We start from the raw sequence: 25,792 nt of genomic DNA, 5'->3' as shown, positions 1-25,792 counted from the left end.
ATTAGAAATGACAAAGCTTTTGATCGAGTTAGGAATAGACGTGAATGCGCAAGACGAAAACGGACTGCCCGCTCTACATTTTTTATTGAAACGCAATTCCACAGGAAATTCAAAGAAAACAATCCAACTCTTATAGTGCAACACGGGAATCCGTAGAGCACCTTGTGGTTTTTTCTCTCCTTCGCAACAATGACGGACAAAGAAATACGCCTAAAGTTTAAAGACAATTGCATCCCCTTATTTCTGATACCTTTTCTAATTTTCTTTCTCTGCAGCTTTGTTATGTCGTTTGAAATGTTGAACCAAATAAAAATTCTTCCGCGAATTGTTCCGCGATTGGGAATTTTTTTTATGCAAAAAAAACCTAAAAAGACAAGTATGAACTGCCCTGAAAGTGGTTAAATCCCTTGCTGTTAGAAAATTATCGCTTTCGCCGACCATAGTTCAGAAAACTCGTCTATCGTAGCTGCCGCAAATCCTCTTTTAGCTTTCGAACTTCTTCCCTAATCGCCAACCATTTGGGTATTCGAAATCACCAATATTACAACGCTAATCGGAATGGACGAAGCAGTAGAGGTGAATTCTTCGGTTTCCGCCACGAAAGTTAAGCAAAGGGCGTTGTCGGGTGCAATCGAAAGCAAATATTTAAAAATCCTTACCTGAGTAGAATGACGCGAGGCTGGGCGATCACGACAGAGACGCTCACGGAAAGGACGTGGTAGACTGGGCATCTATACAACTCTCCTCCTTCCAGCTCGGGTACGCGGCTGGTCAAAAGTATTGCAACACCTTAATAAAATTGGATAAGTCAATGTCGAACCCATAATGGGGATAACTCAAATAATAATCCAAAGATAAAAGGAAACAACCTTACCACGGGATCGTGACCACAGCTGTCAATAATTCTCAAGGGGACGGCTGAACTTGTCATTCCACGGCCACTGGAAAGGATGACTAATGGTGACAACGAAGGTGTACCTGGAATTATATAAAGACAAAAGACGAGAAATTCGGATAAAATCCTACAAGAAATATTACACGGCCATAAATATTTTTGATAAATGAAAAACTAAACAAGTTACAGCACTTCTCAACTTACTGTTTTCCTAAGGAGGAATTTTTCAAACGATTTAGTTAGTTGGAAAATTTTCTCACCACCAAGTGAGAAATGTTCCGTTTAGTGCAAAATACAGAATGCAGACTACAGAAAATGCAAATTTGACTTGAAAAAACTAAACAAAAATTAATAAAATAAACAAAAAATACAAATCGGGACTTTTTTTGTTCCATTGTTATCTTGCCTTAATCACTAGTCTAATACTCAGCACGGTAAGGAACAAAAAAAAATAGCAATGAGAAAAAAGGCAACACGCTCGAGCTTATCTAGGAACGAAAGGACAAGGATAGAAATCAACAGAGAAAACGAGCAAACAAGAATGAGAGAGTAAAAGAAAGACAACAAAGGTCAACAAAACAACTAACACTCAAATAAATTTCAATTAATTACTTACCATCAATAAATATGACGTGAATGCGAGCTCACGTTAGGCAGTTGTTGGATGGGTGTTCGCTTCACCAGTTTACCATGTTCCCTTTTAAAATTTGTTTGATGATACAGAACTAAATAACCCTGTTCCAAAAAGTCGAATTACACCTGAACTTTATACAATCAAAAAGGCAGCGGCGTGGATGACGACAGATGCACGCAGATACGGAGCTCACAAACCACATTTCATTCGAAATGATTGAGATCTAAAACAACGGAAATGGAATATTTGTAACCATAAGATAACGACGACTACAACAGTTTCATCTAAAAAGTTTCTTGTAAAAAAAAATAATAAATCAAAAAACATTTTTGAACATTCCATGTCAGAAAAGATGAACTTTTTTCTACCAACTCGGATGGAAGACTGTGACCTGTGAGAATTTCAAAATGGCCACCGAGTTAAAGAAGAGGGAAAGGGTTCGCAAAGACGTTGCCTTCGTTTTTTTATGTTTATTTTTTTATTCCTTAAGAATTTTTTGTTTGTTTGTTAGGTTTTTATTAAATGTTTTTTTTTTTCATTTCGTTTTCGTTTTGTTTCAAAGGTTCGTAAAATCAGATAACAATAAATGCAATTTTTGTTTAGTTTGTTTTGCTGTTCCCAGTCAACTGCAACAGATTTTGGGCTCACATTAGCACGTTGAAAGAGAAATATAAATACTCACGACCCTTCATTTCTATAAAAAAACCAAAGATGGTAAATGGATTGTTTAATCAGGATCGAAATCATAAGAAAACGTCTCCAATATTTTCGGTTGGTCTCAAGTAGTTGGTAAAAGAATTATTACACTGCTGATAAAACTGACCACTACATTACATTGTGAAACGGTATCGCTCTCGTCGTTCAAGATTAAAGTTTATCAACTAAAGTCGTTGGCCATTTGCGTAGGACCAGAAGGAAGCCATCGCAACGGCGTCAGTCGAAAACTGTACATTGCCGCATTTAAACTATTCGCCTATCCTCTTTGTTTGTGTGCTAAAAAATGTTTGCGTGGTTTGGGGTGGGAAAGAAAATTAAAATCGATCGTAATGCTTTATTAGGAGAAGGTGGATTTGGTACAGTATTTAAAGGTGAATTCGGAGGTCGTAAAGTCGCAGTAAAGCGAGTTGAATTACATCTTGTCGACAAAAGAGAAGAAGACGCTATGCTAAAGTTGGAACATCCAAACATCGTCAAACTTCTTCATTGTGAAAAGGATGAAGATTTTATGTATGATACTTTTTTCTGGTTTTAAATAACAATATGACTACAAAATTGATTGGTTTTTTATGGTTTTCGTTATCGTGTTAAAGGTACTACGCATTGGAATTATGTGTCGCTTCTTTAGATAAACTGTTTCCTAGAGTCGTATAACTCAAAAAACTACAAAGGACCTATGCTACAAAACATCAAAATTTGTCGTCAATTAGCTGTCGGCCTAGAATACATCCATTCAAAGAAATTAATTCACCGGGACATTAAACCGGAAAATGTTCTCATTTGCGTCTCTTCAACTGGTCAAGGTGATAACATAACAATCAAATGGTCTGATTTTGGACTGGCCAAATCCGTCAATGAAAAAGGATTACACACGTGGACTGGGGCGAGAGGAACCAGAACTTGGTTCGCACCGGAAGTGCTGGAAAAGCTCATCAACGGAGAAAGGGCGGAACAGGAAATATTTTGGGGCACCGTCCAGAGCGATGTGTTTGTCCTGGGACTCGTTTTCGGTTACCTTTTCTTGAAGGGAGAACATCTTTACGGTTCCGGCGAAACAGAAATTCACAAAAACATACGTGAAAGAAATCCGGTGAATATGCAAAGTAATTCCCAATTTCATTCCATACCCTTTTTATTTTTATTAATAAAGAGTTTGTTGCTTTAATATAGAAATTAATGGTGAATTGCGCAAATATTATGAGGATGACTTACTAAGGAAAATGTTGGAAGACGACCCGAAAAAAGAATAACTTCGAAAGAAGTCGTCGAACAACTGGAATCCATCAACAATAAGGTAATATTATATATTATTTCCTAAATAAGGAAGAAACAACCTAATCGTAAATTTGTTCAATCTAGCTCACTGAAAAAGAAGAAGAATTGCGTCTACTATGTGGCTTTGACTCTTCGTCTGGTCTAATAGAAAAAATTAAAGACTTAATCCAACTGGGAATTGACGTCAATGCAAAGGATGGGAACCCCTATTATGGACGGAATGCGCTCCATTTATTGTGTGCAAACAATTCAAACTCGAATTTAACCGACGCAATTCGATTCTTAATCCAACTGGGAATTGATGTCAATGCAAAGGACAACAATGGACGGAATGCGCTCCATCATTTGTGTGAAAAAAATTCAAACTCGAATTTAATCGACGCAATTCAACTCTTAATCCAACTGGGAATTGATGTCAATGCAAAAAACAACCGTGGATGGAATGTGCTCCATTTTTTGTGTCGATACAATAAAAACTCGAATTTAATCGACTTAATTCGACTCTTAATCCGCGAGGGAATTGATGTCAATGCAAAGGACAACAATGGACGGAATGCGCTCCATCATTTGTGTGAAAACTATTCAAACTCGAATTTAACCGACGCAATTCGACTCTTAATCCGCGAGGGAATTGATGTCAATGTAAAGGACAAATATGGAAAGAATGCGCTCCATTTTTTGTGTATGAACAAATCAAACTCGGTTTTAATCGACGCAATTCGACTCTTAATCCAACTGGGAATTGATGTCAATGCAAAGGGCAACGATGGACGGAATGCGCTCCATTTTTTGTGTGAAAACTTTTCAAACTCGAATTTAATCGACGCTATTCGACTCTTAATCCGCGAGGGAATTGATGTCAATGTAAAGGACAAATATGGACGGAATGCGCTCCATTTTTTGTGTGAAAACTTTTCAAACTCGAATTTAATCGACGCTATTCGACTCTTAATCCGCGAGGGAATTGATGTCAATGTAAAGGACAAATATGGACGGAATGCGCTCCATTATTTGTGTGAAAACTATTCAAACTCGAATTTAATCGACGCTATTCGACTCTTCATCCAACTGAGAATTCCTGTTGTATCCGGTGGCCACGATGCGCGCTCTATTTTACGCGATAAATATAGAAGGACACTTAGTCGAATAAACAACAAGGACGAAATCCTAAAACTACTGGACGAAGCAGCTGTCGTTTGAATCCTTACTCATTTCCTGACGTTGCAATCCGCTTAGTCGATGGTGAAATAAAAATAAGGCTATTGTCTCATATTCGAAATCTTTAACCCCTAAAATTTTAAAATTTCTCGCTTTCTTGGCTGTAACACACCGACTGATTGACTGTTCCTTTCAAAAATGCAAAAATGTGACTGAATCGCCGTGTTGTCAATTCATTTTCCCTTTAGCCAAGTTGAATGCAACTCATTCGACAATTTTTAAATTCCTCGAGTGGTATTAGAGCTGGTAAAATAGATGAGTAAAAGAGAAGTGAAATCGAGTTGAAAGCACCAAACGTTGCCTTGTTGCAAACCGCATGTGCGTAAAATAGAAAATGATAGAATTAACGAGCATATCCAGATGAGAAATACAAAGATTCTGAGTTACGATTGATGAAGTTTTCTTCGTCCACTAAGGGGCAAATAAAAAACAACTTTTTTAAATGGAGAACCACAAGAAAAAATAAACAAAAAATTGAAAATGTTGCAAGGTCAGTCAACACTTATCGTTGGTTTAAAACTCAATGCTAATTTACAGACTGATTTTTGTCCATAAAATGACAGTGAAACAAAACACAAATCAAAATTGCCTCCAGTGAAGTGTCCGCGCTGCGTGACTCACATAAACAGCCCAGCTATTTAATAATTCAAGTGTTTAAATGATTGTTTTAAACCCCCATATTAATTACATCCTGACCATGTCTGGCCATTTGTTTTTAGCCCAATTTTGGGCTTCTAAATAATTGATTTGTTGATTTATTAAAAGAGCAGACGTCTATCGTGAAAATGACAATTCCACTGCCGTGACCTTCAAAAGTTTAGGACAACAAGATGGGAAAAAGCTTATCTTTGATCTTACCCCATTTCTAAATTAAAAACACGTCGGCGTTCTTGGTCAGATCGAATACGATGTCAACAATAGCCCCTCCCCACTCCATGACACGATCAAATCAGAAATGGCGCTAAAATGGCGAAATGTGTCCAGAGAAGAAGATTCTGAAAGTCAGGGCCGATGATTTGTGAGATTTATGTAATTCTTGAAGTGCAACTATTTCTCTTAAATCAATGGAAGGAAAAACCCAAAACGATTGCAATTTGAATAGGAGGTCAAGATTTGAGGCGCTTCTCAAAAGTCAAATTGCAATGAAAAAACAAAAAAACTAAACAAATGTCTAAAAACTGACCTGGAAATGGAGAAGAGGACTTATGTCGCCTTGCAAACGTTTGAGGCAGGATGGGAAAGTCGAAATGTGCCGATGGCGCAGCCAACCACAAATTAACTGGAACACCGTGGGCGTTTAGGTGGGGCTGCTGCATTCCCGCCAAATGACAATCAGCTGATCGTTTTGCCGTTGCTGTTCTTCCCTGCTCTTCTTCTTAAGTAATTGCTGATTGATGAACTGGATGAATAAAAGCCTGTCAATAGATTATTCAGCACCTCAAGTAACACTTGATACATCACCGGATTTCAACACTTAACTGTTTTAGCCGAATACGGCTGAAAACTTTTGTAATAAACACTTAAACCAGTTAGTTTAAGCAGAGAGCCATGCAGAAACGACAAGCCACAGGTGGATGTCGGTCACAATGGATATGATGACTTGATGAAATAATGAGCGCCAACTTTTCGCTCCCCCTAGGAGTGGGGGTTGGGGGGGTGGGGAGTAGATTTTAGTTTTCCTTGGGGGAGGGGGCAGGTCCTAACCTTGTGATAGCGACAGATGGATGGGGAAAGGCCATAGAAGACGAACACAGTTGATTCAGTTTGAGTCAATTGAAATGCTGTCAATGAAGTGGGGGAACTCGTGAGAACTCTTTAGCCAATGGATATCGTCGGAATTTTGTCAATTCTGCACGATACGCCTCATGGAAATGGATGTTGTAGAGGAAACTGGCGGGCTGATAAGGGAGCCCGCCAGTTTTTGTCTGCTACAGAAAGTAAACACGTCTACAAAAAAATTAATAATAAATTAAGTACAGTCTATATCGAGGTCAAATAAAAATTACAAGATTACCTGATAACGAAGGAATTTCGTGATCCAATTATGAATGAAACGGAAGATAATTTCAATGGAAAAAATTAAAACTAAAACTACAATGGGCGAAACTCCGTAAGCCGCCATGCAAGAACTGTTACTACAGAGTAATGGAATACTATTACTCTATTATATTATATAGTATTCTATTACTCTGGTTACTAGTTCGTGTCCAATTTTTTTTTCACAATTTCATCGAACTGGCAACTTCGGACGTTAGCCAACTCTATTCTGGATGATTTGTGTCTAAGGGTCGGTCCCCATTGGCTGTAGTTATGGTACCTCCCCATTCCGAAAAATGGCGCGTGGGACGAGATTTCTGGTGAACTCACCCCATACATTTTTTGGTTGCTAAAGCTAAAGGCCGTTCTGTTATTCTTATTCGGCAACCAAACTGCATTTTGGATGGCACTGAATACGAACGAAAAGGCGACGACGATGAAGGCGACAACGACAACGATGAAACTAATTTCTTCAGGAATTCCCGCGCAATCATAGGATCGTTGGGATATAAATGCCTTAGGCTATGAATGCTGCCATTGCTGAAGTGGGTCGTCTGCTAGCTTGTTTATTTTCCGTTGTGTGCACCGTGCAGGAAGATGCCAACCATGCCGTTTTTCCCAAGGTTTTACAGTGTTTTGCCGAAAAGCAACCGATTTGATTACCTATTAATGAAAAACAACAGACGCAAAGCACGCAAAAACAATTTGTCTGAAGAAGTTAATCGTATGAAATCCAAACCGGTTCATCCCATTCGCGATATCTATCCGTGGAAAAACAAACAGCAGTTTGTAGATCATTTGGCGGAGAACGTGATTTATAACAAAGGTATTAGGCTATGTTGAATGCAACTTTCCTTGGGAAATTTTGTTCCATCTGTGTTATTTCATGGTCATTCAGATGGACTGATAGCAATTAATAAGCCATATGGAGTTCCATTGTTGAAAGATGGTTTAATAAAAGGCCCAAATGAAATGATGTTTTCCATAGAAGAGGCTTTAACTCCTTTGGCATCTCTGCTAAATGTTGAAAAACTCTTGCCAGCTAAAATGGTTGAAAAATTTGCCAGTGGAGTTTCGCTGTTTGCTAGTCAGGAGAAAATGGTCGACAAAATACGACAAAGCTATATCACCAACAAAGCAAAGAAGATCCATACATTCAAGTACCTTGCTGTCACCATTGGAGAACCCAAGCCATCATCTTCAAGGGGTACTGTTGGCATGGGCTTCTTTGAGCACCAGGGTATTGAAGGAAAATTGGTATTTGCTAGTTATTCGTTATCCAGTTGCATAGTTTGACTTTTGTTACTTTTCAACAGCTTGCAATCATGAAAGATTACAGCAACAGAAAGGTCGCCGATGGGTTAGTACGCGAATTCCGAGTCAACTACAAAACCTTGTCTCGCGGAGATGAACCTTGCAGCCTAGTAGAAATCGACGTCTCGTCCGCCAAGAAGCATTTTTTACGTGTCTATTTGGCTCACTTGTTCTCACCTATCCTGGGCGACCATATCTTTGGCAACCGCGTTCAAGAAATTATGGGCAAGCGTTTAGCCATTAGTCCCCTCCAAGCTGATAATTTGTCAATTTTTCAGAAAATACCGGCTGGAATTTTAACTCGACTCAAAGTAACTGAAAGTTGTATAGTACCCAACTGCCTTCACCTTAGTCAGATGACTCTAGCAAAATTCGCCAGTCAAGATTCCGATTTGGTGCTTAAAGCTGACCCTCCTCCATGTTTTCAGTACATCTGTCAGACGTTTGGTTTAGATCTGCCGACCGACGAGTCGGTTGTATTGACACGTGAATAAATAAAATATCTTTTCTAGTAATTTGGTTCTGTTAACAACCCTTTGTATATTAAAAGTCGCAGTTTTAATTGTCCCACCCCCAGATGCCGTCAGCCCGAATTAATTCTTTATTTTCTCGCTTCTTTCGCGTGGCAGCGCTTGCTTCTCCTTTAGCACGTATCCTTTGCACTGCCTGCATATTCTGCCGCTTTGTTATGGTACTTTTCACTCTTTGTTTAATGACATCCGGGTGGATGGTGGACATGGATGCTGTGCTCCCTGTTCCGCGGTTCTTCGTTTTTATTCCGGACCAGTCTGTTAACATTTCTGAAAGCTGCTCCACGTCTTCTGCGTCTTCTATTAGCTCTTCGCTCCTTGCTATAGGGACATAATCCCGATCAAGTGGCTCTTGAACTTCATGTACTGCTGGTATAAGATCGTCGTGGGGCTCATCAATTCTATCCTTTCCACATAATAACTGTTCCGAGGTCAACTGCATAGGTTCTTTCACATTTTCAACTTCTTCTGCAATTTCTTGTGAGATTTTCTCGTCGTTGAAGTTCTCGCGATCTTTTTCAACATCCACGTCCCCGTCGGATTCTTCGTCATAATCTCCATCCAATTCATCTTCAAGTTCTTTGACATAACCGCTGGCCGCAACTTCCACATCAATGTTGGCCTCACGCCTATTGAAATTCAATTAGAACTATTATATTTCAAGAGACTATCAAATTAAACTCACACAACGTCCGTAAAGACTGGATAGGCTTCGCCCTCAAAATTGAAACGCCGCTTGAAAAAATCTTTCAGGCATTTTACATCGCGGTCGAAAAATCTAAACATAAAACCTTCTTTTAAAAAATGCCGAAAACGCATAAAACGTGAAGAAAATTTACTGTTCTGCATCGGCGTGGCTCGTGGATACCATTTGAGGAAAGTCAATTAGAATAGGCTTCTCGTTGTCGTCAATCATGATGTTGAACTCGTTGAAATCACTGTGGATCACACCGTGATTGGCTAATTTTAACAACAAGTTCATCAATTCTTCAAATAGAGCACCTGGGTCTTTAAGCTCTCTCAGTTGGCACCTGCATGGAAGATTCCTCATTTAAATATAATTTTTCACGTTTAAAAACAGCAAAGGAAAAAAATATAATTACAGTGGGTAGCCGTTCACTAACTCCATAAGGACACAATGACGATTAAAGTCAATGGGTTGGGGAACAGGGAATTCACGTTCATAAAGGGCTTTCATGTAAGCAAATTCGCGGGTGGCAGAAAGCCGAGAAAGATAAATCCAGGAGGCGTTGTTGCGATGCTGGTGATAGTCCCTTTTTTCTTTGATCTTACGGAATGAAGTTCTCCCTAGTCTAAAATCAAAATTTTTAAAACTGGTACTGATACCAATGAGTTGAAAATCTTTAAATCACCTATGAATTTTTAGACACAGCTGTTTTTGTTCTTCATTACCCACAACATAAACATCAGCTTCTTTTCCCACACCAATCTGATTACCAAAAGAGTGCAGAACATTCTTCTTCACAAATGTTTTGAGAGCCAAAAAATCATATCCCAAATTTGTTAAACGATAACCATCATCTAAGGTCAAACAAAGCAGAAATTGAAATTTTTCCTCATACAATTATTGAAAAACAAATTGCCTTACAATGTTTTCCTCTTTCATATGCAACCAAACGTTCTTTCGACAATCGCATCAGAATTTTGTGGGCTCCACCTCCTGCAAGCTGGGCAATTGTGGCAATCAGCTTCATGTTGACAAGTTCGTGATTTTTCATGCCCATTTCAACCTGTCAAGCAAACCGCGAAGATTGCTAAGTATTTCCAAGTGCATAAACTATGTTACTCACGGCAGTCAAGACACGATAATCTTCTGTGTTTAGGTAACGTAATAGAGAAACGTTAATTTTTCCCATTTTCCAACTAAAAATTATTACATACACGTGACAAACTGTTACACTATATTTGTATCTTAAATGGATGAAGCACATGCATTGCCAATAACATAAGTAAGTCGTCTGCTCGCACTTGTCGCAACGCAACGCCTGTGTGCTACGTTGAAATATTTTGTTCAACTTTTCAGTTCTTTGAAAATGAAATGATCTCAACTTTTTTTGCTATGTCTAAAATATGTTAAATTTTCTTTTTAATTTGCATGTGTACATAATATACTATAGTAAGATCTTCAAATGAACTAGCTACAACGTTGTTTCAAGTTGCTGTTTACTGAAAATCGTATATGTTCGTTTTTTCGTGAAACTTCTTGCTTGGTGCTGGAGATTGATAAACAGCTAGATTTCCAAGGTTAGTAATTTTTTTAATACTGTTGAAGAATTTCCCATTTAGAGCTCAACATAATGAAAGCTCTTTTTTGAAATATCTAACCATTGGAATTAATTGGATTTTGTGATGGAGGCGGTTCCACAGCCTAAAAGACTGTTGTCGCTCTTCCCGGGCTTTTATGCAACATTTCATCGGCGGAAAAACTGTTTTCAATTTGTGTTTTCTTTTTGTTTAGTGCGAAATGGCGTCAAGCAATGACGATGAGTCTGATTCAGAATACGTGCATCCCAGAGGAGTTCCTCATTTCCCTGGACACGAGAGAAGATCCAACACACTGCCCATTTGGGGGAATGAAAGAACAATGAATTTGAATCCTCTCATCCTGACAAACATTCAAACATCTCACTACTTTAAAAGTATGTTTAGTTATATTGCTACTTGAAGCTCTTGTAAGAACTTTTTTGTTTCCAGCAAATCTCTCAGAATTAAAAACATACCATGAAGTGGTTGATGAAATTTACTACAAAGTTCAGCATTTAGAACCTTGGGAGAAGGGTAGTAGGAAAACTTCTGGACAAACCGGAATGTGTGGTGGGGTAAGCAAATACTTTTTCTGTTTGTTTAGTATCTAGCCTCAATGATGGATGCATGTTCCTGTAGGTCCGTGGAGTTGGAGCTGGTGGAATTGTTTCCACACCCTACTGCCTATTGTACAAGCTATTTACATTAAAATTGACTAGGAAACAACTTATAGGATTAATCACCCACTGTGACTCTCCTTATATTCGAGGATTGGGTTTCATGCACATCAGGTACATCTTGCACCAAAATCATTGTGCTATTGAACTCTTCAACATTACGGCCTTCTTTGTTAGGTATACTCAACCTCCTGCTGATCTCTTTGGTTGGTTTCAGCCTTATTTGGAAGATGAAGAGGTAAGCATATCAGGTTTCAAATCAGCTCTCAAGTGTGTTTAGCTTTTGTTCCGATGGGGTACGGGTCTGTCACGATTTGTTCAAATTGTACAAATGGTGAGTTTGCCAATTTATTATCTATATATCCAGTTGTACCAAGGCCAATAACCGTTCGAATGCAACTGATATTGTTGTTCTTCTTCAGAAGGTTGTCGTATGATACGCGGATCTCTCAGTCTCTCTCACACCCGCTAATTGACCAAATTGACAAGTAAAAATACCCAAACAGAACAACCAGTTTCAGTGGTTTTTTGTTGTTGTTGCTCTGTCTTTACGTGTTCGCAATTAGCGTTTCTGCCAAAGCGTCAAACTAATGAAGAATCTTTGCATGTTTCTTTTGTGGCTTTTTCTCGGTTTCGCCACAGGAAATTGACCCTAAAGCTGGCGGCGGTCATCCTATGACAATCGGGACAATGGTCCGACAGTTACTTACAAAGCTGGACTGGTACGATAGCCTCTTTCCCCGAATTCCCGTGCCTATTCAGGTACCAATACGTTTTTTGGTTAATTGTTGGATTTCATATAATATCAAGTTTTTATTAGATCAACATCGATCGAGAATTGGCCAAGAGTTTCCCTCCCGCCCAGCAACAGAGAAGTATCCAGCAACCCGAGCCGCCTGTTGCCATGGGCAGAGATCAGCGCGATTGGCGCCGTGAAGAACGTCCTTCTCGTTCGCCTCCACCCCGAAGGGAAACGTACCCACGATCACGCTCGAGATCCCGTGACAGGGAGAGAATTCGCGATCGAAGTCGAGAAAAAGACCGCGATAGCAGGTATCGCTCGAGTCGCGATCGTGATAGGGACAGACGAGATCGTGATCGTGGATCAGAAAGAGATAGCAAGAAGAAATCGTCTAGCCGACAGCGGAGCAGGAGCCGAGATCGAGACCAACGAAGAAGACGGGATGATCGTCGCTAAATGAAAATAATTGTTTTTTTCTTTTTCACTTATCACTGTAATTTTGCGCTTCTTCTTTTTTTTAGTTTGACATCCCACAATTGTGTAATGAATGGTTCGATAACTCCTCGCTGTTTACATTCATCGTCGTGGGATTACATTTCTTCGATAATGGAATTTACTAGCTATTGTTTTAAGTCAGTTATGGTATTTAGATTTAAAATTTTATTTCGAAACCGTTTGATAACAATTTGACGATTACAGGTTTAAAATTGACGTTGAAAGAGCATAACGTAGAACAATGTAGTCATTTACTTGCAGCAGGCGGACTTGCATGGACAACTGGAACTGCATTGGCAGTTACCGCTGCATTTGCATTCTGAAACAGGATGGATAGCAATTTAGTAGGGAAGGTTCAAAGTAAAATGAGATCATTTTAAATGGCTTACCACCACCAGTAGCGCATGCGCATGTGGCTGACGGGCATTGCGCGCAGTTGGGTCCGCATTTGCATTCGGTTCCACACGAGCATTTACCTATTGGGGGGCGGGGGGAATCGTGGTTAGATTTCTTAATGGCAATCACGGTATTTCAAGTCAAGTAACAGTTAAAAAATAAGAAATTTAAATGGTTACCTTGGCAACAATCTTTGGTCATGTTGATATTGTGGTAGTTTATCAGCTGGTGTTGGCAGTAGAGGTGCTGGGGCTGGGTTGGTTGTTGAGAGGGTGACGAGGGGTCCGTTCTTTATAGGTCGGACTTTGGCGTGCCGTGTTGAGAGTTTCTCAGAGCGTGCTCAAACAGACGTGCCTGACCGACCAATCAACGGCTTCCCAACATGTCGAAGGAACCAATCAGAGCGTTGTGTGGACGGCACTCCCGAAAGACATTGAGCTACGCGCATCGTTCTCTTTTTTTTATGGGAATCGTTATCTTCTACGCAGATAGTTCTGGAATTGATTTAAACGACGATTGTGTAATAGAACCAGTAACTTAGCTTTTTTTTGTTGCGTACGTCACATTACGTAGAACATTCTAGATGTATTATTAATTGGCAAACAATAAAACAAAGTAGGAACCTATAAAATAATCGATTCTTCTCTATTAAGCCCGAGCAGTAGGAAGTTTGTTTTAATAACATAAAGATACTGCATTGTAAAGAATTTGTACTGAAAAAAGCTTTTTTTTTTTATAGTCGAAACTTGGCATATTTGTTATGGTCATGCAGTCATTACGTAATAATAAACGCCATCTAACGTTAATATATGAACTAGCTTTATGGCGCCTTGTTAATTTCAAAAAAGGAAAAAAATGTTTGTCCTGAACTCGTACTAAATATGTTTTTTACTACGTAGAACTACTATAACGTACTAGTGTCTCTAGCCTTGAGACTCGGAAGCTTTTCATGGTACTTTTAAAAGTTTCGAGAAATTTTACACTTAATCCATGTTCATCGAAATGGGCATGTTAAGGACTTAGATTTCAAAAGGCTAATTAAACAAAAAAACTTTTATTGATGATGAAAATAAGTCACGTTGTAACACAAAATACAACAATCGTGAGAAAATCTTCTTGTAGGTAAAATTATTTGCTTCTCTTATTGTGTGATTTAAATAAAGAAAATTTCATTTAGGATTGTGTTTCGAGTGGTTGTGTACTTTTTGGTGAAACATTCGTTTATGCTGTCTGCTGGTTTTGATGAATGAGGCTTTTCCTGGGTAAATAATGAGTTTGTTGGTGGGACAGTTTGTCACACTTTGCACAGCTCCCAGCTGCTGGTTATGTTTGCAATCTACTAGAACCATGTCTCGTTGGAAGCACAGCCTGATCTCTGACAGGTAAATGTTCCCAGTATCCTATTGATGAAGAAGGTTATTTTTATTTTACACACTAGAATATGGATAAAAATAAAGCATTACTTTGTCATATTCACAGCTAAGGGATGGGATGGCTCCAATTACATCTTTCAATGCTTTATGAATTAATGTCACATTGTATCTTGTTGACATTGACGGGACAATCATGTGCTGTGACAATATCTTTGTTATGTGGTAATTTTTAACCTGTAGATGATATGTTTATGATGATGTTTGGATGGATAGAAATAGATGTACCACTAACCCATTGAATTCCCTGGTTAAAATAGAGTTGTTCAGATCCAAATTTGGGATCAAGTGCAGCACAAGTGCCATGCTTTTCCCATTCGTGCTTCCACAGAGAATCTTCGGTATCGTTTCCATGGATGTTTGGCCAAACTTTGAGTAGTTGCGGCCGAAGAGTTCCAAGTTGATCAGGATTGAAGATCCATGTCCTGTTACAAAAGAAAGGTCCCTCTTTGCCGTCCTGATTCGGCCTGCCAAGGTGAAATTAACATTTAAAAAACTATTTTCATCGCCGTGCCAAAGAATTTTTTAACCAGATGCCATGAATAGTCCAAACGTGATTCTCGGGCAAAATGCAGGTATGGCCCGGCTTGCCTTCTTTCCAGATGAGACAGGTCGTCACAGGCCAATGTACAGTGAAAAGGAGCGAGTCCCATTCAGACAATGATACATCAGTCCGGACAATATCAAACATTACCCTAGGATGCAACAACTCATTTGGTAAGAAAACAACATTTATTATTGTAAATTTACCTAGCCTTAACTGGCGGTTGAATAACGGCTAAGACGCATGCCACTGCAATCCATTTCGCAGTTGTCATAACGAAAGCTGTTCAAATCGCACTGTTTTCGTCGTACGAAATGCGACAGTCTTTCGTCTTTGTTAACGCCGTTCCAACTTTTATTCGTTTTCATTTCCGTTTCAATCGCCCTTGGCGTAAAACCGCAACCAATCAGAACTATTCATTCATAGCCCACGTGATCTATCTGGCATTTTTGTAATTGTGCGTGCTATGGGATTTCTTTCTTCTCGTAAAATCAGGACTCGCATGTTGATGCAATAAACGAATAGTTGGTTAGTCAGGGTTATGTGAGATAGTTTACATCATCGATCAGCTAGTGTTTACGTACGACCTACTGAATGCCTTCACCATGTAAGATTTGAATTGCTGCTCGGATCGATGGCATTGTATTTCCTGTAGTGGTTTGATTAGATTGGCAGGTCAAGCATTTTTTTACTGCTTTTGGAAAGGAATTTTTGTCAGATTCCGGTCAAAAATTAGGATAATGGAATTATCAATTGGAGCAAAGGATCTAACATTTATGTGGATGCTAATGTCTTTTGTTTCCAAGTCAGCTTGTTCTGGGTTTATTTTTCTTTCTAGACAGACGTACGCTGCAAAACAAAATGAATTGATTACGAAGTTTAATTTAACTAATGAACGAAATTTATTCAAAAGATAAATTCAGCGCGTTAGTTCTTAACTGTGTGTTTTTTTAAGGTATTCTGATTAGACGCATCTCATTTATCTACGGTTAAATGGAAATAAAGGATTCATGTAATGTTTTATTTTTAATATACAATATTTTATTTATACATCAACAGTAAAACCAATGCGACGGTAGGAAAACAATGTCCATAGTGTATGTTTCTCATGACGCTGCTGGCCAACAAAATAACAATACTGTATAACATAAATACGATCTTATAATTTTAATAATTATAAATTTAACGGTTTCCCTTCAATATTTAATTACTGCTTTTGTTATTGGTTACATTTTTTTGTGTTGTTGTTCAAATTCAATTTAGGCAGGATGATTCGTCCGTTTTCGGTCGTCGACTTGGCCGTTCCATTGCTCGTATTACCAGGTAACGGCTGCTGATTGACGGGCTTGTGATGTTTGTGATAAGGAACTGAAACCGATACGGTAAGCGAACAATTAAGTCCATTGTTGTTTAGATTAAAAAATGTTGCATAAAATTTACTAAAAGCTGCGCAGGGGACACCCGTGTAGCAGGCGGGCGGCAAGGTGGTGTAGGCGTACATAGCATGAGGACACCGTTGGGTGGTGTGGGTGCATTTATCAACTGACAACGTTCTACTTCCAGTCATGGATTCTGATGCCATTTCACCGTACATTGCAGCGCCACTGCCCGGTTTTTGCTGAATATCTTCACGATCTGTAGGCGCATCGACCAGCGGCAATAAGGTTCGGCCGCCTTGCACCAATCTCAGCTGATCTGTTGACAAACAATTTGAGAGCGATTTCATTTGGTGTATCGAGAAAATCAAATCGCCTTACTGTAAAGGTAAACTTCAAGTTGTTGGAAGGAATACGATCCGTCGTAAGGACGTAGTCCGACAGTGACGGCATCTTTACGGAACCCATCAATCAGCCGTTTGGCAAAGACCTGCTCGTTAGCCTGTCCGATGCGAATTTGCATTTGCTTCAAATCCAGCAATTGTTGGAATATTTTCCTCTCCAAATTGTACCTTTTTGTTGGGAGGGTGTAAAAGAGAAATCGTTGAACTTCATCAAGAGCGTCATGTCAGTGAAATCGTTTGAGACCTTCGTGTTTTGGCTTGGGCCGCGCGGACGACAGAAATGGGAATTTCCGCTTTGTACTTGACGCGTTCGTTCGCGTTGGTCGTTGCCGGTGGATTGGGGGAGGAGCCGTCGTTTTCTGCCTGCCGTTCGGATTTGGTCCGTCGCAAGAGGAGAAACGTCCGTTTCCTATTCGATTCGACGTCATCCATCAACGGCGAATGGGTCGTCGTTTGATTATTCAAACTACCCGACGATCGATTGGAATTGATTTCGTTCAGGTTGTTGCCCTGAATCATGTCGTCCTGCGGCCGCTCGGATGAAGGCGGAGGTGACATGCGGATGTGTTCCAGCATGGCAGCCGAATCTGTCCGCCGGACCACGGCGGACGCATTCGCCTTGGTGTCTTCTTCCGAACGGCCGAGCAAGTCACTGAAACCGGAATCCTTTTGACCGGAGCTCTCCGTCCCAACGTTGGACAGGATGGATTGCGATCGGACGGCCAAATCGCAGACTATTTCATTCAATTTGACTATTGGCTCTAAATGGACCGTGTCGATGTTGTTCAATCGGCTGGTGCTGCCCTTGTCTCGTCCGCTTCCATCGCCACCACTTGCGCCTGTGCCGGCAGCGCCACCGTCGGACACGTACTGCGACAGATTGGGCCTCTGCTGCTGGTGATACCGAGATCCGGTGAGCTGTTGCTCGTCGTCGCTTTCCGATCCGGAATCATCCGAGTAGCGCTGACGAGATTTCCATCGAAGTTCCTCGTCGTTGGGTGGCGGCCGAGGATCCGTCAGCGATCGCCTCTGTTGTGCTCGACGTCTGATCCTTCTACGTCGCAATCCGCTCTCCGTTTCGCCCAGTCTCATATCAGCGCTCGATAGCTGGACCTGTTGGGGGTTTTCAAAATTGTACTTAAATTTCAATCAGAATTAAAATTTAAAAAAAAAGAGTTGACCTCTGCCCCGTCCCTATTTTCGCTGAAAAAAGATTCTTCCACTTGGGTTTGAGTGGCGCTGTCTTCCAATCGACTCACTGTCCGGCTCTTATGGCCAGCCAAATGCGGCAGGTGAATCATGGAGGATCTCCCCGACATTTGGCTGTCGGTCGGATAATCCATCATCTCGGCGTGATTATGAACCACAACAGACACTCGCCGCTGATTCTCCGTGTACGCCCTGGACCATTCAATGATGAAGTATTTTCAAACACAAAAACAAGAAAGAATTGAGTACTGGCTGAGGGCACGTTGCAAGGCCCGACTGTCTGTGAGTTTGGCGGCGGCCAACCCACCGTGCAGCTGAAGGAATTTGGCGCAGCCTCGGTTGCCTCGACGCAGGGCCGCGTCCAGTGGCGTAATCAATTGCCCTCTGGCCGTCCGCATGATGCAATTGATTTCGGCTCCGTGATCAATCAATATCTGTCAATTACAGCCGCCGAGAAATAATTTCGTTAAGATTTGCAACGAATCGACAAACAAATGAATGCACAACAATAACAAACTTGGGTTCGCATGCAACCGGACATGAAATAATTGTTCAAAAGCAACGGCGGATTGTGACTGTACGGCCAATCCAAATCCAAAATGTAGTCGATACGGAGGGAGTACTACGACTAATATTGCGCTCGTCATTGATGTCAAACAACAACGAGCGAGTAATGAGAGACGGCGGTTCCTATTTTTATTTTTTAAACCCGCCCTTCTAATGATTGCCCTATATGCAAGAATTGCGTGTGCAACGTTGCCGACGAACCCGATGACTGGACATGTACGGACAATCTATTGCCGTATACGGTTTCCTCAAACTATCGACAATAATGGGGGTAAAAAAGAAAAAAGGGGGAGGGGATAGATGCCAACTTGAATAATCCCGGCTGCTATTCATAGAACTAATGAGGCACTTGATTGGGAAAAATCAATACGTTACGCAAGTGATTGAAAAGCCGTGCGTAATGCGAAACGTACCTTGCACATTTCCACGTTGTTATTGATAGCGGCGATGTGCAATGGACTTCGGCCGTCGTTATTGACCACGTGAGCTCCGCTCATGGCCATCCCGCTGACGACCGAACTGCTCCCGCACGCCGATTGATCTCCAAATTGCTGCTGCTGCTGCCATTGGCGCAGGATCCACAAAACGAGATCTTTGCGACCGCAGGCCACAGCCTCGTGCAGTGGCACGTCCCCTTTGGTGCTCCGTATCCACAGATCGGCTTGATGCTGGACAAGCAGCCGCAAGGTTTCCGTCTGTCCTTTGGTCGCTCCGCAATAAGCCGGTCTGCATTAATGATGAAAAACAATTTGAATCATGGATCATTTGAACTATCTTTAAAATGTCAGCGGAACAGTTGAACAATTACGTTCTCCCTTTTTTGTCCTGGTGATTGGGATTGGCTCCGCAGTCGAGCAAAAGCTGGGCGCAATCGGCGTGACCGAGCGTGACGGCGTAGAAAAGGGCGGTGCAGCCGTTGGCGTCGAGCAGATCCACTTCGGCACCGCAGAGCGCCACCAGCGTCTCCAAACAATCGCTGTGCCCTCGGCTGGCCGCGCAATGCAGAGCTGCAACCCAAAATCGACAACTCGCCATCAGGAGAAATGTTCAATAAATGCGACAGGATACACGACAATCATCAGCATCGAACGTATCTGGCCTACACATCCTATATCATATTACTAGATGTGACATGGCACGATAAAAACAAAACAACAAAATAAATAAAAAAAAAGAGTTGTCCCTATTATTCAGCGTATCGTTTTTGGCGGAAGAGAACACGGACATTTCACATCATCCACGGGAAATGCAAAGGTTTTATTCCCGCGTGCACCAACCGCCACCCTGTCCATCCGATCCGACTGTGCCTCAATCGCTACGGGGCCCTGCCAAAGCGAACGAGACACGAGCAAAGTACTAGCGCATCATTACGACAATTGCTTACATGGAAAGGCAGTGCGATTCTTGCGGCTATTTGGCAAAAATATGTTTCTAGACATCAATTCGGAAAAAGGAAAGACATGGGTGCTAATAAAAATGAACCGCTCTCTTCCGTGCGGCGGACGGTGATGTAAACAAGTCCGTCCCTTTTAAAAACAACCGTCTTTTCGAAATTGAAATGACCGCAGCAAGGGACACGAGGACGCTGAACGCGTGACTCACGATGCCAGGATAGACCAAGGACATTATCCACTTAAGAGCTCTTCTGCCTCTCTGTGTGTGCTCTTGCGATCGAATTTTACGATCCGCACATAAAAACAGCAACTCAAGGTCGACGTCCCGACTGTTAAAACCTTTGATTTCGGTTAACGTTGTTAACGACGTTACAAAGAAAAGCTTTAAAATCAAAACAATAAAGTCAGAAGTAAAAGATTGTTTGTGTGTACCGGTAAGTCCGTCCTTATCGGCGGCCATGACGGAAGCCCCCGCATTGGACAAGGCTAAAATGGCATCCGCACTACCTGTACAAAAAACATCAATAACAAAACAACATGGTTATACACACACACACACACACACACTTAGTCATTAATTTGATGGACGTCAAAATGGGTTCCGTTCCTTGGCGCACTTACGGTCTAACCCCGCCCGCAGAGCAAACAGCAAACCGGCCATTACGCAGTTTGTGAAAGGCTAGTACGGGCCCTTATCATCCAACACATCAATCGATAACACCCCTTCCCTTCCGTCCCATTTCTTTTTTTTTCTTTCTTCCTCTTTAAAAAATAAGAACCGAAAGGAATCAAATAAGATGCAACGACTCCAAAACATTTTCATCAACGGCCCCAAATGTTTTGAATTGCAAAAAAAAAAATAAAAAATGGCTACACAAACCCAACAGGTCATTTACATAAATGTAAATCTACTAGCCAGATGAAAAAGTTTGCTTTCAAAGTTGTGGTCATGCGGAATACGGACGCACGTTACCAAGTACAGCGTAAAAGATATACCAGAACTAGCGGCCCAGAGGAGAGGTTGGCGTCCGTCACGATCGATGACGTCCACTGGCACGCCATGGTTGATGAGTTTCTTCAGAGCTGAAAGGCCCGTGTACCTTTGGCTGCTGCCTGGCCCACCCAAAGGGCCGCCCGCGCTGCCCGATCCAATCATTTTCTTGCTGTTGCCGCACATTTGCGCTGCGTAATGGATCGGATAAGCCCCGTGAATGTCTTCGACCGAGGCCTCCGCTCCGGCTTCCAGGATGACATCCAGAGCTTCCAATTCTCCGCAAACGGTGGCCCAGTGGACGACCGAATGGCGTTCGTTGTCCAGCAAATTGACTTCGGCCCCGTGGTCGAGCAAGTACCTCAACATGGTGCGATTGCCGGCGATAACGGCCAAATGCAGCGGAGTGTAACCTTCCTCGTCCGGCTGATTGATGAGCGCTGGATTGGCTTTAAGTAACAACTGGGCAGCATCGACCGTCGTGTTTTCGGCGCAATAGTGCAACGCTGTTTTGCCCGTCCTATCGCTCTCTTTCACGCACATTGGCTATACGCGATTATTTAAAAAAATGTGCGAAAACAAATGAAATGCCAATGATTGATTTGAATACGTAATGCGATGTACCTTGCGCTGGATGAGGTGGCGAATTTGTTGGGTATCGCCTTGTTGGCAGCTGTACATCAGCGGCGAAACGCCTTCCATCGAAGCCCTCGAGGGCCTCGGCGCACTTATTCGGCTAATTGGATTCATCGTCCTATTCGTGAAATGGCGTTACTTATTGACTGACTCTTTGTTTTTTTGGTAACAACAATTTTTCATCCCCGAAAGTCGATTGGATAAAGCAATCAAACGCGCTACAACAACTCTAGGGGTGGATCGATAAGGAAAACAAGGTCGATAGTTTTACGGGTTTTTTTGCTTCTCTTGTCCAGTGAGTCGAAATGCCGGATTGCCCTCTGCGACACCAACAAACGCACGACTGTCAAAATTATCGTTGATGTTCGCCCGATGTACGCATAAAAAAAGAGACCCTCTGACGAATGGAACAAAAAAAATAAATTCTTTTCGCGGTCATGCCGGACAAAACAAATGGCCGATTGCTCGACACACACACACACGACGTACATAACGCAGCGTGACACAAACCGATTTATCGATCTGATTGTTTGTTTGTGTTTGCTTCAGTTAGCAATATCTATGGACATACCCATCCCCTACTTTTTTTTTACTATTCCAGGTTATTTGTTTTGTTTTCGCCATCGTAAATCGCGTTCCGGGCTACTCTTTTTTTTTCTTTTCTTGCCAGGCCCATCACAAATTATTCGTGTGACACGTAATAGCACGTTTTTGGCTTTTTCTTATGGCTTCGTCCCACCATTTGGGCTGATCAAACTTTAACCGATTACACCGTTTCTATTAAATTGTTTAATAATAATAATAATAAAAAAAAAAAAACTATAAAATAAAGGAATTCAACTTGCCGATTTTCGCTTGGAACGTGAAAATGCGTTGAAGATCCCGGCTTAAAAGAAAACCAAAATTCAACCGTCACCGCATGGATGACGATCCGTTAACATCCTTCGATTCGCTGATTGTGTTTCTATTCCTTTTGCCAGAGGACGGTAGTGTAAATGTTTTCAAGGATCTTTTCGAACGTAGACACACGCACGAACACAGACGACCACACACACAAGGAATCACCGACTAGTTGGATTCGCTGGACACGACCTACTGACACGGAATAATATTTTTTTCTTCCAGTACAGTCGGGATGAAAAAACAAAAAAAAAAACAAAACAAAAAAAATCATTTCAACGACCGTCAGCGCGCAGGTATTCTCTTACCTTCACAAGTTGGCGTTGCTATGGTAGCGTGACCTATACACACACAGTCCACAGTCACCCACGTACGCATCTTATTCGATTCGCAACGATGATGAAATGAATCCATCTAATCATCCATCTCGTGTAATGATGGACCCAGTTTCACTAATTGCTAAATGGCACTAAAAGCATCATGGCAAAACTTCATCGGACCAGGGGAGGGATTAGACACTGATTCCAATCAGGCCAAAACATGCGTTTCATCCGTTCGCAGTAACCTTTCAAGTTAATCAATTCACCTGCTGCCAAATCAAATTTCACTTCAATCAAATTCTAGTCAGTTAATGTAATGATATGGTGATATTACCGGTAAAAAGGGGCTCGTAAGGACAGCCCGGACTGTTCCACAAGATTTGGGCTAGTATACCAAACATGGCGCAATCGACTTCAATCGGCTGGTCCCCCATCAAAAACGACTTCGTCCCTGAAAATAATGTCGTGAATTAATACGCTGCCTCAACGATGGCGGTGGGCTTACGAATACTTAAAAAAACATACCTAGAAAGTTGGAAATGGCCCGCAGATCCTTCAACCCCATTTCCATGACTTCAGATTGACTATGACGGCCCATGCCTTGAGCTGAAACTTGAGATTTCACTCTGCTCACTACGATGGGTCGTAAATAGCGAACAGCGAAATGCAAATCGGTTTGAATGAGCGGTAAAGAACTTCCTCCATTATAAATCCATCGCCACACCAGCATGACCCAATAAAGATGGTCTTCCGCCATGATCTGAAAAGCTCTAGCGACCGCCTTGTCTTCGATTGATAAATGATGACTCAAATCCTTGTGAAATGTTTCGGAGAGCAGTTCAAGGCACAGCTGAGAGTCTCCCACCTTTTTTCCGTTCAGAGTAATCCAAGGAGTTTTACCTTTGGGTCCCATTGGCTCGTCAAAGTCGTTCTGCGTATTAATCGAGTTAGAAAATGAAACAATCAAATGTAGTTGGAATTTGTTTACCTGGTACGCAATACCGGCAATCCGGAGGTAAGTTTCCAATTTGAGAGCAAATGGAGAGATACATGGCGTTAATTTGCCTCTCTTCAACTGGTGGAGGATAACTACATTGCTACCATCTTTACCTTCTAAAGCAGCAGCAGCCATTTTTTTTTTAACCACGCGAGATAACGAACGATAAGAGCACAATCAATGCACCTACGCTGTTTTACGCAATTTTACTGTTCTATTGCATTTGATCTACATCTGAACAGCCTTCTCATACATTTAAATTCTTTTTCATAAAGAGGAAATAGGAACATCACATTTAAAGCGAAGCGTGAAAGAGAATAATTATTGCCTGAATGAATTAAATGCGAGGAGGATTCAGACAACGATCCCAGTCAGGCCAGAACGTTTCTTTCATACGTTCGCAATAACTTTTCAAGTTGCTGAATTCGCCTGTGTTCAATCGGTATTTCAGAACGAAAGGAAAGGTTAAGATTAAAATTATAAATAGGCAAGAGGTATCAGGGGACTATTTAATATTACCGTTCGCGAGTTGTTCAAATGGTGAGCCGGGGCAGTTCCAAAGCAACTGACTGAGAATTCCAAACACGGCACAGTCAGCTTCGATCGCTTTGTCGCCCATCAAAAACGGTTTGGTGCCTTTTGTACAGTTAGAATTGATTACCAATTGATCACTTTACAAAAGAATTGTTGAATAAAATACCAAGAAAGTTAGAGATGGCTCTCAAGTCCTTAACACTCATTTCAATGACATCTGCTTCTGCATGACGACCCATTCCTTGACCGTAGGCATGTCCTTTAAGTTTTTTTATCGCCAACGGCATAATCAGGCTGAAACCTATAGGAATATTGGGTTGAATCTGCCATAGGGTCCGTCCTTTGGTGTAAATCCAACGCCACAGAAGCAAACCCCTAAATCATGCGATTTTCTTCAAAACAGATATGCTATCTCACCTCAATTTTTCCTTATTTACCAATACAAGTGTTCCTCAGCCATGATTTGGAATGCTCTAGCTATGGCTTGTTCTTCAGTTGACAAGTGTGCGCTGCAATCTTTATGGAATTTCCTGGCCAATAGTTCCATGCACAGCTGGGAATCTGAAACTTCGTCTCCATTTAGGGTAATCCAGGGACTTTTACCTTTAGGTCCCATTGGCTCTTCAAAATCACTCTAAAAGAGAACAACTATAGAAGATTTTCTATGGTATTTCGAGATATATCCCTGATAAAAGCCATACCTCGTAAGGAATGCCAGTCATTCTCAAGTATGTTTCCAGTTTCAAAGGGAATGGAGATATACTTGGTGTATTCTTTCCTCGTTCAAACTGATGAAGTATCACCATATTCTTTTCAACTGAAGCCCATTTCTTTCTACAAACGTGCCAGTCCAAGTTAAACTTCACGACAAATTGAAAAGTAAACGAATCAATGTCTTACCTACGTTGGGCTCTCTTGTACGAGACGTAAACCTGCCCAACAAGATAAAGTCCAGCAATGCCAGTGCCAATGACTAATAAATGCTTGCTGTGATTAGAAGAAAGAGAATGTTGGAACGCAGACAAACATTCGATTGCTGCATGTTTCATTTTTAAGCGCGCAAATGGAAATGGACCCTAATTTACTTCTCAGCTGACTCCACAATAACCCTGAGGCTGGATAGACCAGGAACCCTCTTCAAGTAAACAAGGAGCCACCTATCGGGCCTAATGATATGTAGGGATATTTTATCAAAAATCTATGAATTGATTTATAAAAGGCTATCGTGGAATCATTTAAATTAAAAGAATATATTTAACCGACGAGAAATGGAGGAAGCATACCTGTTGTGCAGC

The 25,792-nt window shown here is 41.3% G+C and overlaps 6 protein-coding genes and 1 long non-coding RNA gene across 7 annotated transcripts; 4 read left to right on the top strand and 3 right to left on the bottom strand.

Annotated features, from left to right (window-relative positions):
• Positions 1–2,086: 2,086 nt before the first annotated feature.
• Positions 2,087–3,748, top strand: LOC116920350 (serine/threonine-protein kinase/endoribonuclease ire-1-like). The gene is made up of 4 exons (XM_045172659.1): positions 2,087–2,778; positions 2,875–3,349; positions 3,417–3,540; positions 3,606–3,748. The coding sequence occupies exons 1-3, from the start codon at positions 2,530–2,532 to the stop codon at positions 3,494–3,496; spliced, it is 804 nt and encodes a 267-aa protein (XP_045028594.1). The 5' UTR covers positions 2,087–2,529; the 3' UTR covers positions 3,497–3,540; positions 3,606–3,748.
• A 3,552-nt stretch (positions 3,749–7,300) lies between these two features.
• On the top strand, positions 7,301–8,584 carry LOC116921043 (mitochondrial mRNA pseudouridine synthase RPUSD3). Its single transcript, XM_032927228.2, has 3 exons — positions 7,301–7,602; positions 7,675–8,033; positions 8,093–8,584. Exons 1-3 carry the CDS (start codon positions 7,374–7,376, stop codon positions 8,582–8,584), a joined length of 1,080 nt encoding a protein of 359 aa, XP_032783119.2. The 5' UTR covers positions 7,301–7,373.
• Positions 8,585–8,605: 21 nt separating this feature from the next.
• LOC116920249 (serine/threonine-protein kinase rio2) lies at positions 8,606–10,604 on the bottom strand. Its single transcript, XM_032926404.2, has 7 exons — positions 10,432–10,604; positions 10,230–10,371; positions 9,994–10,162; positions 9,724–9,933; positions 9,460–9,651; positions 9,306–9,398; positions 8,606–9,249 (listed from the first exon to the last, which is right to left on the bottom strand). The coding sequence occupies exons 1-7, from the start codon at positions 10,570–10,572 to the stop codon at positions 8,649–8,651; spliced, it is 1,548 nt and encodes a 515-aa protein (XP_032782295.2). The 5' UTR covers positions 10,573–10,604; the 3' UTR covers positions 8,606–8,648.
• A 129-nt stretch (positions 10,605–10,733) lies between these two features.
• Positions 10,734–12,916, top strand: LOC116920304 (pre-mRNA-splicing factor 38B). Its single transcript, XM_032926501.2, has 7 exons — positions 10,734–10,885; positions 11,100–11,280; positions 11,336–11,460; positions 11,525–11,676; positions 11,740–11,800; positions 12,205–12,324; positions 12,383–12,916. Exons 2-7 carry the CDS (start codon positions 11,106–11,108, stop codon positions 12,758–12,760), a joined length of 1,011 nt encoding a protein of 336 aa, XP_032782392.2. The 5' UTR covers positions 10,734–10,885; positions 11,100–11,105; the 3' UTR covers positions 12,761–12,916.
• A 1,317-nt stretch (positions 12,917–14,233) lies between these two features.
• On the bottom strand, positions 14,234–15,540 carry LOC116920329 (ribonuclease Oy). Its single transcript, XM_032926544.2, has 5 exons — positions 15,376–15,540; positions 15,156–15,320; positions 14,861–15,092; positions 14,659–14,802; positions 14,234–14,595 (listed from the first exon to the last, which is right to left on the bottom strand). The coding sequence occupies exons 1-5, from the start codon at positions 15,441–15,443 to the stop codon at positions 14,365–14,367; spliced, it is 840 nt and encodes a 279-aa protein (XP_032782435.2). The 5' UTR covers positions 15,444–15,540; the 3' UTR covers positions 14,234–14,364.
• Positions 15,541–16,432: 892 nt separating this feature from the next.
• Positions 16,433–24,600, top strand: LOC123471483. Its single transcript, XR_006645996.1, has 2 exons — positions 16,433–16,551; positions 16,616–24,600. It is a non-coding gene; the product is annotated as an uncharacterized LOC123471483 (long non-coding RNA).
• Positions 24,158–25,637, bottom strand: LOC116921041 (failed axon connections homolog). The gene is made up of 6 exons (XM_032927227.2): positions 25,398–25,637; positions 25,199–25,331; positions 24,935–25,131; positions 24,664–24,872; positions 24,483–24,599; positions 24,158–24,392 (listed from the first exon to the last, which is right to left on the bottom strand). The coding sequence occupies exons 1-6, from the start codon at positions 25,544–25,546 to the stop codon at positions 24,301–24,303; spliced, it is 897 nt and encodes a 298-aa protein (XP_032783118.2). The 5' UTR covers positions 25,547–25,637; the 3' UTR covers positions 24,158–24,300.
• Between the last annotated feature and the right edge of the window lie 155 nt (positions 25,638–25,792).

Source organism: Daphnia magna, linkage group LG4 (assembly GCF_020631705.1).
Source record: "Daphnia magna isolate NIES linkage group LG4, ASM2063170v1.1, whole genome shotgun sequence".
Taxonomy (NCBI): domain Eukaryota; kingdom Metazoa; phylum Arthropoda; class Branchiopoda; order Diplostraca; family Daphniidae; genus Daphnia; species Daphnia magna.
The sequence above is the reverse complement of the archived record's forward strand: the minus strand, read 5'-3'. Positions and strand labels throughout refer to the sequence as shown.